The sequence below is a fragment of the Aspergillus niger genome (genome assembly GCF_000002855.4).
Source record: "Aspergillus niger supercontig An15".
Taxonomy (NCBI): domain Eukaryota; kingdom Fungi; phylum Ascomycota; class Eurotiomycetes; order Eurotiales; family Aspergillaceae; genus Aspergillus; species Aspergillus niger.
Genome location: NT_166530.1, coordinates 1,435,987 through 1,450,926, shown reverse-complemented (window position 1 = coordinate 1,450,926; position 14,940 = coordinate 1,435,987). Strand labels below are relative to the sequence as shown.

Genomic DNA, 14,940 nt, shown 5'->3' with positions numbered 1-14,940 from the left:
GATGACCACACACGACGTTAGGGCATAGGGCTCGCCGGATATGGGGGTTGGGTGGATTGGTCTGGGGTTCGGGGACTACCGGGGGCTATTGAATTGACGTCGTGAGATATACTTGACTACCGATTTGTTTTGTGAATCGAGTTGTCTAGAAATGATCAATCCATCCGGAACTTGAAATTAACTTTCAATTCTGAACGCCCATGATGAGTCATTGTTTGACGTTCCCTCTTCGTAGGCAAACAGACAAAGACAGTTCCTCTACTTGGCAGGCGGTCGGGGTAATGCCGGTACCTGTCACGTGGGGCAGCTGTCAGAGCCGGCGGGGGTTCGTTTTCTGGATCCCCCCAACCATCTCCCACTCGAGGAAATCCCCGTTCAGACTCTCGCAAATGACTGCTGCTCCGTCTAGACGGCGGCTGCTTTCTTATTTCTCCGTCTAGCGTCACGCATTGGAACGCCTCCTCCGTCTACTTGCCTGATCAGTGTCTTAGTCTACGGCTTACAACGGAGCTATTCCCCTGTTGTAGATAGGATTTTCCCCAGCATTGTTGACGGACTTCCGCCCCACTGTGTGTGCCAACCTTGGGCCTTGTTGATACTATTCCCCGTTGGGCGAGCTGGTATTCGGATGATCAACCGCTAAACAATATCTCTCCATCCACCAACATTTTCTATACAAATTTAGCCATCCGGTGGCAGGATAGAGCCTTGCGAGCACCCAGAGGTTGTGGGCTGGCTTCAGCCTTGCTTGGGTGGTGGCCTCTGACGAGCCTGATCCTCACTCGAGTATGTTCACTGACAGCCTTTGTGTATCATCCCATTCATGCTTGTCAGGTGTACAAAGACAATAAACTAAGCTCGCCTTGGCTGTATGCTTATTGCTCTACATACAGCCGCACGCCCTGCAGACTGATATAACATAGATAGCCTCATCACATTACTTTCACTGCCTCGAGCGATTTACGGCCGTTGCCGACGTTCCTCACTGACTATTGCGGGGTCTACCTTTCCAGGCAACGCTACGTTCAACATTTTCACCACCATTTCCCCCTTCCTATATAACCATCACAGCTAATAAGCGACCCTTAATTCCCTTTTGGCTTTCTTATCAACCTTGATACTTTCATTCACCTGGACTTCCCTTTCAGATACTCTCAAACGTAGGAATACATCGCTTTTTTTTTTTTCTTTCGCTCAAAGCAAACAAGAACAATGGAGGGGCCCAATTTCACCAATCCGATGTATCCATCGCTCCCTTTAAGACTGGGATATATGAACCATGCAAATGCAGATCTTACTCTGGATGACAACCCTGCGCTGATTTGGGATCTGTACGGCCACGGTTACTATCCGTTGCCTGACTACGACCAACCCATGAAGAGACAAAGGCAGTATAGTCGCGACAGCAGTCGCAGCAGCAAACGCAGCAGCAATCACGAGTCCATAATCAGCATTCTGGACAGTGATACTGATGGTAAAAGTCGTCACGAGTCAGGGATCGAGTCAGGGAGCTCCTCGCGCCCATCGACCATTGCGACCACATCGACCTCGTCACGCTCCAATACGCACTCTGAAGCAGTTTACATTGACCTCACCCTGGAGGATGAGCTATTGTGGCAGATTACAGACATCTTTCCGGGCATCAGTCGTCAGCATGTGGAAGAGCTGATCGAACGTCATAAAAGGCCCCAAGCGCACCAGCCTGCGCTGCCCCTGAATGCATTGAAGGAAAGCGTTATTGAAGATATCTTACAGCATCCTAACTACCCCATGCAAGAAAAGGTCAAGAAACGTAAGATTGAGGAGACGGAGGAGGAAGCTACGATACGGTATCTGCGAAATATCCCACAACGTGGTAGCCGTGCATACCTCCAGCTAGCGTGAGTGCACCGCCCATCATTATGAAGTAACAAGCGCTGAACTTTCTATTACAGAACCGGACTGCTAGCTCAAGAATTTGAATGGATGCCGCTAAAGCATATTCGGGATGTTCTGACCGACAAAAAAGAGCTATTCTCAGCGTATCTCACTCTGCATTCTCAGGAGAATGAACAGACGGGAAAGTACACAAAGTTGAAAAGCAAAAGGGTCTCGATAGCAGCAAACCTACCACAAGGCGACGAGGAGGTATCTATCGCCGAGAACCTGGCTCGAGAACTAGGGGCCGCCAAGAAGAAAGCTGAAAAAGAAGACCGTAAGTAATCTCTCTCTGAGTACGAGAAACCCATGCTGATCAGCTAATGACCCGCAAAGATGTACTTCGCAAGAAGAAGGAGGAGCAAGAGGCTGAGATCAGAAATGAAGAAGAACACAGCCGAGCTGGAAACCTCATCGAATGCCAGTGTTGCTACCTCGATGTGCCAGCGAACCGATCGCTCCCTTGTGAGGGGGAGAGCGTCCATCTCTTCTGCTTTACATGCATTCGAAAATCTGCAGAGACCCAAGTTGGGCTTATGAAATATCAAGTTCAATGTGTCGACACTAGTGGCTGTCAGGCAAAGTTTTCTCGTGCGCGGCTCCAAGAAGCCCTTGGGGAGGGTTTGATGGGAAAGCTCGACAACCTTCAGCAGCAGGATGAGATTCAGCAAGCTGGATTGATAGGCCTTGAAGCTTGTCCATTCTGTGAATATAAAGCCATCTATCCTCCCGTGGAAGAGGACCGCGAGTTCGTATGCAAAAACCCCGAGTGCGAAATGGTCAGTTGCCGTCTTTGCCAGCAAGAAAGCCATATTCCCCGCACTTGCGCAGAGGCCAAAAAAGAGAAGGGTATCCCCGAACGCCACTTGGTTGAAGAGGCAATGAGCAAGGCTCTGATCCGCCCTTGTCCCAAATGCAACGTGAAGATTGTCAAGGAATCGGGCTGCAACAAAATGATCTGCTCCAAGTGCCGTACTTCAATGTGCTACATTTGCAAGAAAGATATTACCCGAGAGAAGTACGACCATTTTGGGCGTCCTCCGACCTACTGTCCTAACACCGATGACCCAAGGTTATCGTTAGAAGAGGTCGAGAAGGCCCAAAAAGACACTATCGATGTTATATTGGCACAAAATCCCAGTTTGACTGAGGAGGAGCTGCGAGTTCCTGACGCAGAAGCAGCACAGTCGGCCACGAATATGCCAGGCGTCATTCCAGGTTATGGTCATGGATTCATACACCAATACGGGCAAGCGCCAGTCCACCATAATTACGTGGGGTATCCAAGACCAGGGATGCCAGTTGGAAGAGCCAACCCCCCAGCTGTTGTTCGATTTGATGCACCCGTAGGCATTGGAAATGGCTGGGGTGGACAAGACTGGCCTCCGAACCCAGTAGGACAACCTAGGAACCCACCAGGGGGTCCTGCGCCCCCAAACGTTCCTGTGTACGGAGGCTTCGTAAACAGGGGCGTGAACTATCAAGGCAATCCTGGCCAAAATCAGACAAAAAGGGCAGATACCCGCCCCCCATGGCGGTACTAGTGCCTCTACTACACTATCAACACGAATTTATGAAGCACCAACCGTTACGTTGATCGACAATAATGATGTCCCTGCTCCAGTAAGCCTTTACACCTCGTTTCATTCCAGAAAGAGCGATACACCATACCCTGGATCGACATTTGTCGATACTGCAGCTCCCATCTTGGTATACCGACTCCATTCCTTTTCCCCCAACACAGTTCCTGCTTGCTACCTTCACATCGAATCCAGCGTCTAACCCGTCCTCGTATCTCTGGCCCCTACATCACTCTCGGTAACAACAGCAATCAGCTTTTCAGCGTTACACAAAGATGCTTTCTCATACCAGACTTCCCAACAGCGATCTATACCCCTGCTTCATCCGAGCACGAAGACAAGACAAACAAGCAGTGCCCCCGTTATTGATAGAAAGCTTTCTTGGAAGTTGGATTGCATCGCAGATTTTGGTTCCATCACTCTAATAAATGAAATACTGTAGCGGTTTCCCTAGCATCTATCATCATCATTTTCTCCCCACCAGCCCTTTCCCTTTCTCCCAGTCCCTTACCTCAACCATCCTACTTTAATCCTCTATTTCCTCTTTCTCTATCATCTCCAGCTCACCATTTCTCTCGGTTTAGGTAACTTAGAATGGCTAATTTATTCTATTTTTGGCTCAATCCAATAATCCAATGACTTGCTCATTACTCTTCTCTCTCTCTCTCTCTCTCTCTCTCTCTCTCTTGTTTGAAGTCGTCATCATCGAATAAAGCCTAGCTATTCTATTTTCAGAATGCCAGCACGAATCCATAATTCGATTTCAGAACGAAATCAGATTATGACAGATCACAGATCGCATGTCCTGGACACCTTGGGTTATAGTACAAGAAAGAAGCCGATGGAGTAAGAGCCAACTGTGACCAGAGATGGGACTTGTTACAATGTGGTAGATGTATACCATCGTAATATAGTATGACGTGATATCGCATACGTTGGCAAGCGTCATATCCAACTATGACTTTTCCAGAAAAAACAAGAGACATAGAATTACAGCTACGAAAAGCAGGAACAGATGGATGATGTGACTGGGGCGCGCTGAAACGGACGATAAAGGCGATATGGCAACATGAAACGAAGAAGGCGAACCAAAGATGAAATCCAAAAGAAAAAAGTATTACTTTAGAGATGAGATAAAAGAAGAAACTTCCTACCTATCTGCCTACCGAGTGCCCGACCTAGTCTACTACTCATCACTATCTCATATCCAAAAAACATCACATCTTATCAGTCATGACGACGCAAAAAAGAAAAAGAAATACGGCACCAAAAAAGCAACGTAGGCGACGATAAGATGGGGACTGAGCCCAACAACAAGCGCTGACAACGAGTCAAAGGAAACCACGAAAGCCATGTTTAATAAAAACCCACTTTCACAGGATAGGTAGCATAGCACATGACCAACACGCATATATGCCACAATATACAGGTGAAAAATAATAACTCACATGATGCGTTAGGAACCCATTCTTCTTCTTCCTTTATTTTTTTTTTTTTAAAGTTCCATACAGATAGGTCATCTGCGTCCTTTTTCCATAGCCAATCGATCAGACAACCTCATGGACAAGCACAACAAGCACAACCACAACCAATTGTATTAGACACCCCATTGTCTGTAAATAGCGGCTGCGTGTGTTTGTCGGTTTCCGTAACTCAGCTTTGGATTTTCTTCCATGTGAGGCAGTATGGAATCGCAGTGATACTGACACACTGTGGACGCCTGTATCCCATTATCAGCTGATATCATGACTTTATGCAGCCAAATGGTGTCAAGATCTCTTTCACTGGATCACGTTCTCAAGAGGGACGTGGAAGTCAAAGCGAGGCGAAGGAAGAACATAGGCAAACACACACGCCGAGAGAAACAAGGATAGGCCAACTGAAATGCGATGGGGACAAAATTAACGATTGCGGACAGGACTCGAGACCCTCCCCGAGCAGTGGGGTCCATGCTGGCAACTTTTTGGCAGCTAGTTGCTAGATATTTGAATTTGCTAGGATCATGTAGTTGGAGAGAGCTCAACAAAGGAGACGAGCGGAATACAATAGGAAATGGTATGAAAATGAGAACACTCCGAGGAAATGGCGGGGAGGAGAATGGAGGAGTATGCTTGGAAAAAGAAATAGACGTCTCCAGAGATGAGAAAATTGTAAATAAAAAGGGAAAAGTGCAGAGAGAAAAAAGAAAAAGAAAAGAAGAGAGATATAAGTAGTAATAGAGAAGAGAAATAGAAGGGGAAAAGGAACGTGACAGAATGACGACAGGCAGAAATGGACGGAAAGAAATTTGCGAGCAAAAAGACAAGGAAAGATATGAACCAGATCTATGTAATGCCATGCGAGTCCCAGAAATCGTCCGCTCCCCATTTTATATATTTGCGCCGCTCACTCGGACGACAGTGCCTAATTTCCTCATCCATCATGTATGTTCGATCATTGGTCACGCTAAAACAAGAATGAGATAAATGGAGATATGAGATAAGGAGCAGAAAATGTTTCACTGAAATCAGAAAATAATGGTGAACTAGACGAACACGGCAGCAAGCTATAAGATGGAGATCCAAGCTCATGGTGGATGTTCAGAGTCCACCGGTTCATTAAACTTCTGCCGTGCCTCTTCCACCCATAGTTCCAGTCGAAGCTCTCCAGCTTCTACACGTCGTACCGGGACCGTCTTGGCACGTCCATTCGATACCTTGGGAGGCGGCTGTTGCGGCTCGCCGTTTCTCAACTTAGAAACGGAGTAAGGGGCGGTGCACGATCGGAGGTGGACCTTATCCGGTTCGGCCACAATCCATGTCTGTTCTTCGGTTGTGGTCCCCGCCGGGGGTAAAGCATCTTCCCGCACCTCGATGCAAACGGTGAAACTGAATTCATCGTCCCGAGGCAAAGGAGTCAGGCGCGCACAAGCTGAAGCCAGTCTTGCTAAACAGGCCCGGAATTGCGCTTCAAGGTCGACTGATGTGGGGGCGGAAGCCCGGTCGGTTACGGGAACACCCGCTTTGGTTTGTTCCTCTCTTCTGTCTTCGAAGGTGGTATTGACTTCGCCAGCCGGAACACGGGGGAAGCCCGATAAATCAAAGGCATATCGTTCGAGGGGTTGATTCGTGCGGAGGGAGGAGATGATAATGCTGACAGCGGTTATTGTGCCTTTCAAGATCTCCGTTCCGACCGCAATTGACGCGTCATTGATGTAATCACACACCTTGGGGTGACGGGATTGTCGGACGGGATAGTTGTACGCCCGCACGGGGAGGAACGTGGCTCGTGGATAGACCGAACGTAGAAACAGGATCTGGTGTATTGATACGGTGAGGAAATTGGTGAAGGATGCCGCCAACGCAGACTGATTGTTGGGCATCGATCTAGGTGCGGTGACCGGGGCGGAAAAAGTTGTCATTGTGGTAGTAACGGAGTTGACGGTGGTACTCTCACTGGCAATCGGCATTGCCGTCGTAGGCTCTGGTATCGTCGTTTCCACGGGAAAGATGGTCTTGACGGGATCTCGGAGATTCTGAGTGCTGTTCCACCCTGAGGCTAATCATCGCTCTGCCTTTTTCCAGACGAGTCAACAACAATATTCGTTTCCACTCATGGAGAGGTTGGTTTATCTCTCTTCCACTCAAGTTTTCCTTTGCGACAACGGGAGGGGAGGATGGTGAGGCGAAGAGGGGAAAGAGTGGGGTGGTAGTCAAGATGAGAGGGAGGGAGGGAGGGGGGGGGGTTGGTTGGTTGGTGGGTGTGCGAGGCCAAAATAGGGAGGGGGGAGGGAAGGGAATGGAAATGAACAGGAGTTCGAAGAACTGGGAATACACCCGGGAACACAAGAATATGATAGAAAAGAGACAGAACGGGGAAATAGAGCGAAAAAGAAGAAAAGGAGATGGTATGGCAGAAAATAAGAACAAAGTTGTTGTGTAAAAGGGGAGAGAAAAACAAAATTGAGGGCGGGGGGTGGGTAGAGGGAAAAGCACCTAAGCATAGTAGGGCGTGGTGGGAAGTGGTGGTAGTGGTGGTAGTGGTGGTGGTGGTGAGTTGAGTAAGAGGGTCGTCTAAGGGAACGAGTGTGAGGGAAAGAGAGGGAGAGAGACAGAAGGAAGGGAAGAGGGAAAGAGTGAGGAGGGGAGGGGTGAGTGAGTGAGTGGATTGGGGTTCGAAAAGTAAGGAAAGAACTTCGGAATTAGAACATACGTTGGGTGGACGAGACGAAACAAGCAGACCTCAGAGCATGGATGGAGTCGTTGAGATCGTGACAACCGGCGTGAACGAGATCTGGGATAGGATTAAGGAGAGAAGAGTCCTGGGCTTGACGATAACGACAGCGACGACGATGTTGCTGCTTTGCTTTGCTGATGGAAATTTCCTTTTTTTTTTTCCCTTTTTTTCTTCCCTGGTTGGAGTTCCCGTTTTAGTATTTTCCTCTTTGGCTCTCCCCTCTCCCTCGGAAGTTTTTGTTCCTGGAAAAAAAAAAAACTTTTTTTAAAAATAAGAGAGAAAAAAAAAAATATTACTTGGCTAAAGATGAAAAAAATATGTCTTTTTTTTTTTTTTTTTTTAATTCCTTGCTCTCTGCGTCTAGGGAGAGGAGGGACGGCAGACGATAGGAAACCAACCCTTTGAGGGGGGCGGCGTGGGAAGGGAGAGGTGGGCTGCTGGCTTGAGCTGGTTGTGATTGGGAAAGGCCGTGTCGACCAGGGAAGCCCACTCAGGTCCCAGAACTAAAGTAGAGAGGGAGATTTTGCAAAGAGAGCGAGCAGAAAGCGCCGGCAAAGCACAGTAATATGAAAAGAGAAAGAGAGAGGGAAAGAGAGAGGAAGAGAGAGAGAGAGAGAGAGAGAGAGCAGAGCGAGAGAGTCGCGGGCAGGCAGTCCTTCGGAGGGGAAGGCTTGTCGGGCGACGAGTCGTCCAGGTAAAAGGCGCCCAAGTCACGGTTCCCAGCCCGTCACGTGGTTGCGTCATGGGTGTGGATGCCATGCAGCAATCATCATAGTAGTGGTCGTGGGAAAAGGCAACGCACGTACGGACTCCCTTCCTCGCCCGATGTATGCCTACGTCTTGTTTCCACAAACCGCCCAGAAGGCTGCCTGCTTACTACCTACTAGTCTACAATCATACATTCTTCCCCTCCAAAGTCTGCCTGCTCATCCTAGTCCTCGGTGGGGGTTGATGCTAGCCGAGGGGATCAAGTGACGCAAAGGGGTACCTCAGGCGCAGCTTGGGGGCGAAACAGAGGATGTAGGTAGAATGGCAAAGAATTTGGCCATGATGCACTTCGACTACACACTTCCCGGGACAAGTAAGAAGCCCGCACCGTGCAAGCACTGTGTAGCTTAATGCAAAACTCATGGGAGACACGCTGTTGGCAAAGGAAAAAGCAAAGGGAAACAAAAGATTATCGCTGGGCAAAGTATGACAGTATGCATGACGGTATGTAAGTAAGCATCTGCGCCGTATTGGTATTGTCCACGCCAGTACAGGACAATATGACCCAGGCTCGTCAGTAGTGGGATGACTGACTCCAGTTCACTGAGCCGATCATCATGAAATCAAACTTGAATCGACACGTAGGTGACCGGGGTAGAAGACAGGAGCAGCAACAATAATAATTAGTCAGGATTCCGAGAGATTAAAAGGAACGAAAGTTAAAACAGCTAGTCGTCCCAGAAATCTTACTACAAAGCCGGAACAACTACTCTGGTTTTCCCCCGTACGTAGCCCGAGGTTTCCAAGGTTCAGTCAATCAAATCTGGCTTGCTCCGGGGATTAAGTAGGTCAATCCGTCTTACCTAGGTGAATATTTGTTTAGTATAGTCCGGAGTATTTATTAGCTATTTGACCATGACATTGCAATTTATCTACTTCCTCTGCAGTTGTTCCATGTATTGGCTACTCCGGTTGTTCCTCCCGGCCGAACAGTATACCTTCAGAGAGGTAGATGGCCCTGACGGCCATAGCATCGTCCCTCACCGTCCGGAATGTCTGAAGGATAAGTTGAAGAATGCTTAGTGCGTGCGATACGAGAGCTACCTTGAGCTTACCCCTCCTGCTGCGGATTCCGGGTCTTATGCATGGCCCTGAAGGTCGCCAGTTCGCATTATTACCCGATACCTGATTATTATTAGAATCTCGACACAATTGCTCTAGCACACGCGATCGCCTTCTAGGTTGTTCCTCGTTGATCCATCAATACAATACCCGAGGCTACTTTTAACTGTATGGTATTCGACCTTTCATGAGTAATTGTGTAAGAGTATGTATGGACATAACATACTCCATACAGCGACCGGGAGTACATTTCATGCGGTACTTTTCTTCTTTGGGCGGTTCCACCCCTCAACTGGCGTTAGATAATCAGAGTTGCCGGTTTATCCTCATCAACCCCACTATGATCGACTCACAACTCCCCCTTCTTATTCCTTCCTGTCATCCTTTTCAGAAATGCATCGAGTCCCATCTACGCCACTTACCTAGCTACCCCGGTGATCACTACCCAAAGTTTGCTGCACCGCTGTACGGAGCACAGTTGATGATACATAGTACATAAAACATACATCTGGCCACTAGGCACGTATGGAGCCTGGGGAGAAATGGGCTACGAATACGCGCCTGGAGCAAAAGTACAGTGCAGGAACCCAGAAGAATGAAATCTATTGCTTCTCTACATCATCACACACTTCATAAGTGGCCCCAGAATGGATTTACAACGATCCAAGGGATTTTCTTTCCTCCTTCTATGATTGGATTGAAGCCAGATCTTCTCCACAGAAAACTTCGACTTAGGCAGATCAGCAACTGAGACAAATGCCGCCTCTGATTCAGACCCGGCTCCTTCACATAACTAATTAACTACTGCTGCTTCTTGGTCTAAGAGGCTCGCACCGCTGCACTTCAATGTCATCATTCCCCCATCCCTAGCAATTATCTACAACCTAAGGTGATATGTATTGGGCATACTAGCGGACCACAATTGCTAATAACGTGCGAGCCAGATCTACCCACATAGTATTGACCACTAAGATTCGATTACCTGCCATTGATCGCTCATGACTTCAGTGGACACAGCACCTGCTTTTCCTCCTCCTTAATTGGGCGGCACATCAGGCAGACCTTTGTATTGGCTGTATCTTTCTCTTGGAAGGTCTACCGGATAACGTAGGGGTCAGCAAGACACCCGCCATTGCAGGTACTTTGTTCAACCAAGTCTCCGGTCTCGGAGGTCATCCAAAACCTATCGTTCAAGACCGGGGGTTGTCAGACTATTGAATGTGGCTGCTTGGGGATGCCTAAATCTTTGTTCTGGTTGTCTGCGTAGACGCATAACAAACTTCAGACAAACTATATTGCAATACACTGGTTTCTGTGAGGTTCTGTAAGTGGACGGTATTGTCATCCCTAGCTTCCATGATGTTCAATCCCGGATAGTTTGTGGAAAGTACGAAGACGTTGGGAGGTGATACTCAGACGTTGCTTGTAGGCTTTAGGCTATTTAATCTCCGATGATCAGTGACGTGAGTCGGGGACCAAGACACGGGGAAACTGAAGACTACTTCTACTATGGAGTACTCTCCCAAGTCTTGCATTTCGAGATTTAACCCGTTCTTCTATTGCTGGCAGCCAGCTGAAAACGGAAGATATGTAGAGCTTGGCTGCTATTGTCCTGGGACAAGCTGTTTATGATAAGCAAGGTTGGCTGATGTAAATACGGTGCTGATAATAGGGCGTTCCAAAGTACAGCACACTACAACCATAGCTGGACAAGGATGAGGGAGGGTTCGATAGTCTGGTTGACAGCAAGCGCTAATAACTTACCTATACTCCGTAGTTAGTTGTGTCTCAGTTGCTACCCATGTATCCGGCGGGACAAACCAAACCAAACCAAACTGGAAATTGATTTGGGGGAAATTCTACCCCTCACCGCCTCCCTTTTCCCGCTCGTCTTCTGCCCCTCCACGACGCGACATTTCGCGATTGATATTGATTTGAACAATCTACCTGGATACTCGTGTTACCAATAGTGTGGTTTGACGGAGCCGTCTGCTGTGATCTAAAACGCCAGGACTCCGAAGATTGGGCTTGAATTCAGATCCAAGCCCCTTGTTAAACCATTCGTTGATTACACCCCCTCTATCGACACTCTCCCGTCTACTCACCTACGTTCTCCTATCAACATGGAGCAAGAGCTCCTGACATTGCTCGCAGACACTCAGTCGCCGGTCTCCGATACCAGAAAGTCTGCTGAGCTTCAGCTTCTACGCCTTTATTCCAACGAGACTTTCCCTCTAACACTTGCGGCCATAGCCTCTCACGATTCCGTTCCCACCAACCTCCGCCAGTCTGCCATTTCCGTTCTTCGGACCTTCATAGCCGCATCCTGGTCACCAGTCCTCGATGAATTCAAAGGCCAAGTTCTGGTCAGCGATGCAAACAAGGCCCAGCTTCGACGAGCGCTGCTGGACTTAGCCACCGTTACCGAGACTCCGGAGCGCAAAGTCAAGTCGTCTGCCAGTTATGCCGTCAGCAAGATTGCTAGCGCCGACTTCCCCGAGCAGTGGCCAGAACTATTGCCTGATTTGCTTCGCATTATAAACGATGGCAACAGCACCGCCAGTGCGCTTCACGGTGCACTGAAGGTTCTGTTGGATCTGGTGGACACTGGATTCAGTGAGGAACAGTTCTTCAATGTTGCTCGGGATCTCGTTACTAGCCTCTACAACGTCGCTACGAATGAGTCGAGAAAGCCGATGCTAAGAGCATTGGCTGTTGCAGTTTTCCGGGCCTGCTTTGATACTTTGGAAATGGTCCTCGAGCAGCACAAGGCGGCTGTCAAAGGGTTCATGGACGAAGTACTTGGTGGCTGGTCTCCATTCTTCCTTTCTACCCTGGAGGCACCTTTACCACAAGCTCCTAGTGCACAAGAAGAATCTAAAGACGCTGAGGTACCCTCCAAGTGGAGAGGTGTCATTGGATTGAAATTGCAAGTGGTCAAGGTATATAACCATTCTGCCCCCTTTGCTGGTTCACGCTAATCGCTGACCTGCTAGACCTTGATGAAAATTCGCATGGTATTCCCGGGTCTGTTGGCGGCTCAAAGCCCCGTATACTTTTCCACTATCTGGACCGAGCTTTCGAACATCCAGTCCGCTTACCATGAGTTCTACATCGAGGATGAGAGGCAGGGCCGTATGGAGGATGTCGACGGGCTCCCGTATACATTGGACTTCTTGGTTCTGGAGGAACTTGATCTAATTCAGACGCTCCTAAAGGCGCCGCCGGTCAAGGCCGAGCTCCAACAGCAGCTACAGAATGCTGGGCAATCTGCGGCAACGACAAGTTGGCTTCCCGAAATCATGAAACTGGCGACCTCTTATGCTCAGATCACATCAGAGGAAGAGGGCCTATGGGATATCGATGTGTCTCTGTTCCTCTCGGAGGAGACATCGGTTACTGCCAACTACACGCCCCGTACATGCAGTGGAGATTTGGTGATCAAGCTTGGTGAATGGCTCAAGACCATGACGGTTGAGGGTCTCCACGCGTACCTGAACACTGTGTTCTCCGATGCGTCCTCTACGTAAGTCATGTTCCTTTCCCTAACGCATCAAACGAAGACTAACCTCTCCGTGAAGGTGGAAATCGAAAGAATCGGCCCTCTACATTCTTAATCAGCTCCTCCGGGACTTCAACGAAGTTTCGCAAGATATACCCGCCGGCTTGGCTAGTGGAATCAGTAACTTCATTCAGTATTCCATCCAGCAACCAGAAGATCTTTTGAGAGCGCGGGGCTACCTCATCGCCGGAATTCTGTGCCAGGTTGCCGGCGACTCCTTCCAGCAGACGGCTGCATCTTACCTCGAAGCTACCATCAAAGCAATCACCGAAGATGAGTCTGAAGTGGTCAGGGTCGCTTGTATTCGAGCACTGCAGGACCTTATGCCTTCGCTTCCCCCCAGTGCGACGGTCCCTCTCCAAGTTGCTATTGTTTCAGCACTGTCGCAGTTCGTATCCGCACATGACCTGTCTGACCAGTCAGAGGGTGAAGACCTGAAGGTTACTATTGCTGAAACGCTCCGCGATACGATCATGGTCCACCCGACTGTCGTTCTGTCGTCGACCGCCATTGATCTACTGTTCAATGTTGCCAGCAGCGGAGCCACCAATTTCCAATTGACGATGATCGTCACGGAAGCATTCGAGGACATAGTTGAAGCTATCGCAGAGAACGGGGAAGAGGCTTTCGTTCGACTATGCGAGAAGGTTCTTCCTTCCCTGACCGGGGCAATCGACGTCGGCAACCTCACGCAGGAAAACGCTCTGACTAACTTTGCTGCGGACCTTCTCCGTGCTCTTGCTGAAGGAGCATTGGAACCCTTGCCAGCCGGCTTCGTGGAAACGGTCATGCCGAAGTTAAACCGCCTGCTGCTCGATTCGTCCGACGCGGAGCTGATCCGTCCGGCGACAGAAGCAGTCCGCCATATGCTCTCTCATGACTTCAACCAGTTTGTCGCTTGGAGAGACCCGCAGAGCGGTAAAGAAGCAACTGAGGTTGCATTGATCATAATTGACCGCTTACTCGGACCTTCTGTTGATGACAATGCGGCGACAGAGGTTGGTCAATTGGCTGCGGAGTTAGTTGAAAAGGCCGGCTCCGAACGTCTCGGCCCCTATCTACCGCAGCTTCTCCGTGCCGTGGCCCAGCGACTGGCTACTGCGGAGCAGGCTCAGTTCATCCAGAGTCTGATTCTTGTATTTGCACGACTCACCCTGATCAGCGCACGCGAGGTTGTGGACTTCCTTGCGCAAGTCGATATCGGCGGCCAGAGTGGACTTCCCATAGTGCTGAGCAAGTGGCTCGAGAACTCGGTCAACTTTGCTGGCTACGATGAAATCAAACAGAATATCATTGCACTGGCAACACTGTACAGGCTGGGAGACCCTCGCTTGTCCCAGGTGCAGGTCAAGGGAGATCTCATTATCCAGGACACTGGCCGTATTAAGACGCGATCCCAGACTCGCAACAACCCTGACCGATACACTACGGTGACGGCTCCGTTGAAGATAGTCAAGGTTCTTGTTGAGGAGCTGGCTGCTGCATCCGGCAGCAAGGAAATCGATGCGGCCACAGCGGCTGCTCTGGAGGAAGAAGATAGCGATGACGACGACGAGTGGGAAGATATGCCCGGCAACACCCTTGATCTCAATCTCGGTGTCACCAAGCAAGAGCTGATGGCATTCGGCGAGGGCGGATCGGAAAGTGTGTTCGGGGTACGCAGACGCGACGACGAAACGCAGGCCTTCCTGATGGACTTCTTCCGTGACGCAGCCACTAAGCCTGAGTTCGAGCAGCTCTATGCAGCCTTGACTCCGGCAGAGCAGGAGAAGCTGCAAAGTTTGAACTGATCCGGCTTGTCAGCTGTCGATAGGTGATACCATATTATGGGCAAAT

General features: G+C 49.3%; 3 protein-coding genes across 3 annotated transcripts; 2 read left to right on the top strand and 1 right to left on the bottom strand.

The window, feature by feature from the left end:
* Positions 1–1,212: 1,212 nt before the first annotated feature.
* An15g06200 (uncharacterized protein) lies at positions 1,213–3,866 on the top strand (the record flags this gene model as incomplete). The annotated part of the gene is made up of 7 exons (XM_059744750.1): positions 1,213–1,880; positions 1,935–2,127; positions 2,162–2,194; positions 2,238–3,135; positions 3,178–3,364; positions 3,423–3,540; positions 3,693–3,866. The coding sequence occupies 7 exons, from the start codon at positions 1,213–1,215 to the stop codon at positions 3,864–3,866; spliced, it is 2,271 nt and encodes a 756-aa protein (XP_059602600.1).
* Positions 3,867–6,063: 2,197 nt separating this feature from the next.
* Positions 6,064–6,897, bottom strand: An15g06190 (uncharacterized protein; the record flags this gene model as incomplete). Its single annotated transcript, XM_059744749.1, has 3 exons — positions 6,064–6,171; positions 6,238–6,497; positions 6,558–6,897. 3 exons carry the CDS (start codon positions 6,895–6,897, stop codon positions 6,064–6,066), a joined length of 708 nt encoding a protein of 235 aa, XP_059602599.1.
* A 4,768-nt stretch (positions 6,898–11,665) lies between these two features.
* On the top strand, positions 11,666–14,894 carry An15g06180 (uncharacterized protein; the record flags this gene model as incomplete). The annotated part of the gene is made up of 3 exons (XM_001397109.1): positions 11,666–12,484; positions 12,539–13,068; positions 13,124–14,894. The coding sequence occupies 3 exons, from the start codon at positions 11,666–11,668 to the stop codon at positions 14,892–14,894; spliced, it is 3,120 nt and encodes a 1,039-aa protein (XP_001397146.1).
* Between the last annotated feature and the right edge of the window lie 46 nt (positions 14,895–14,940).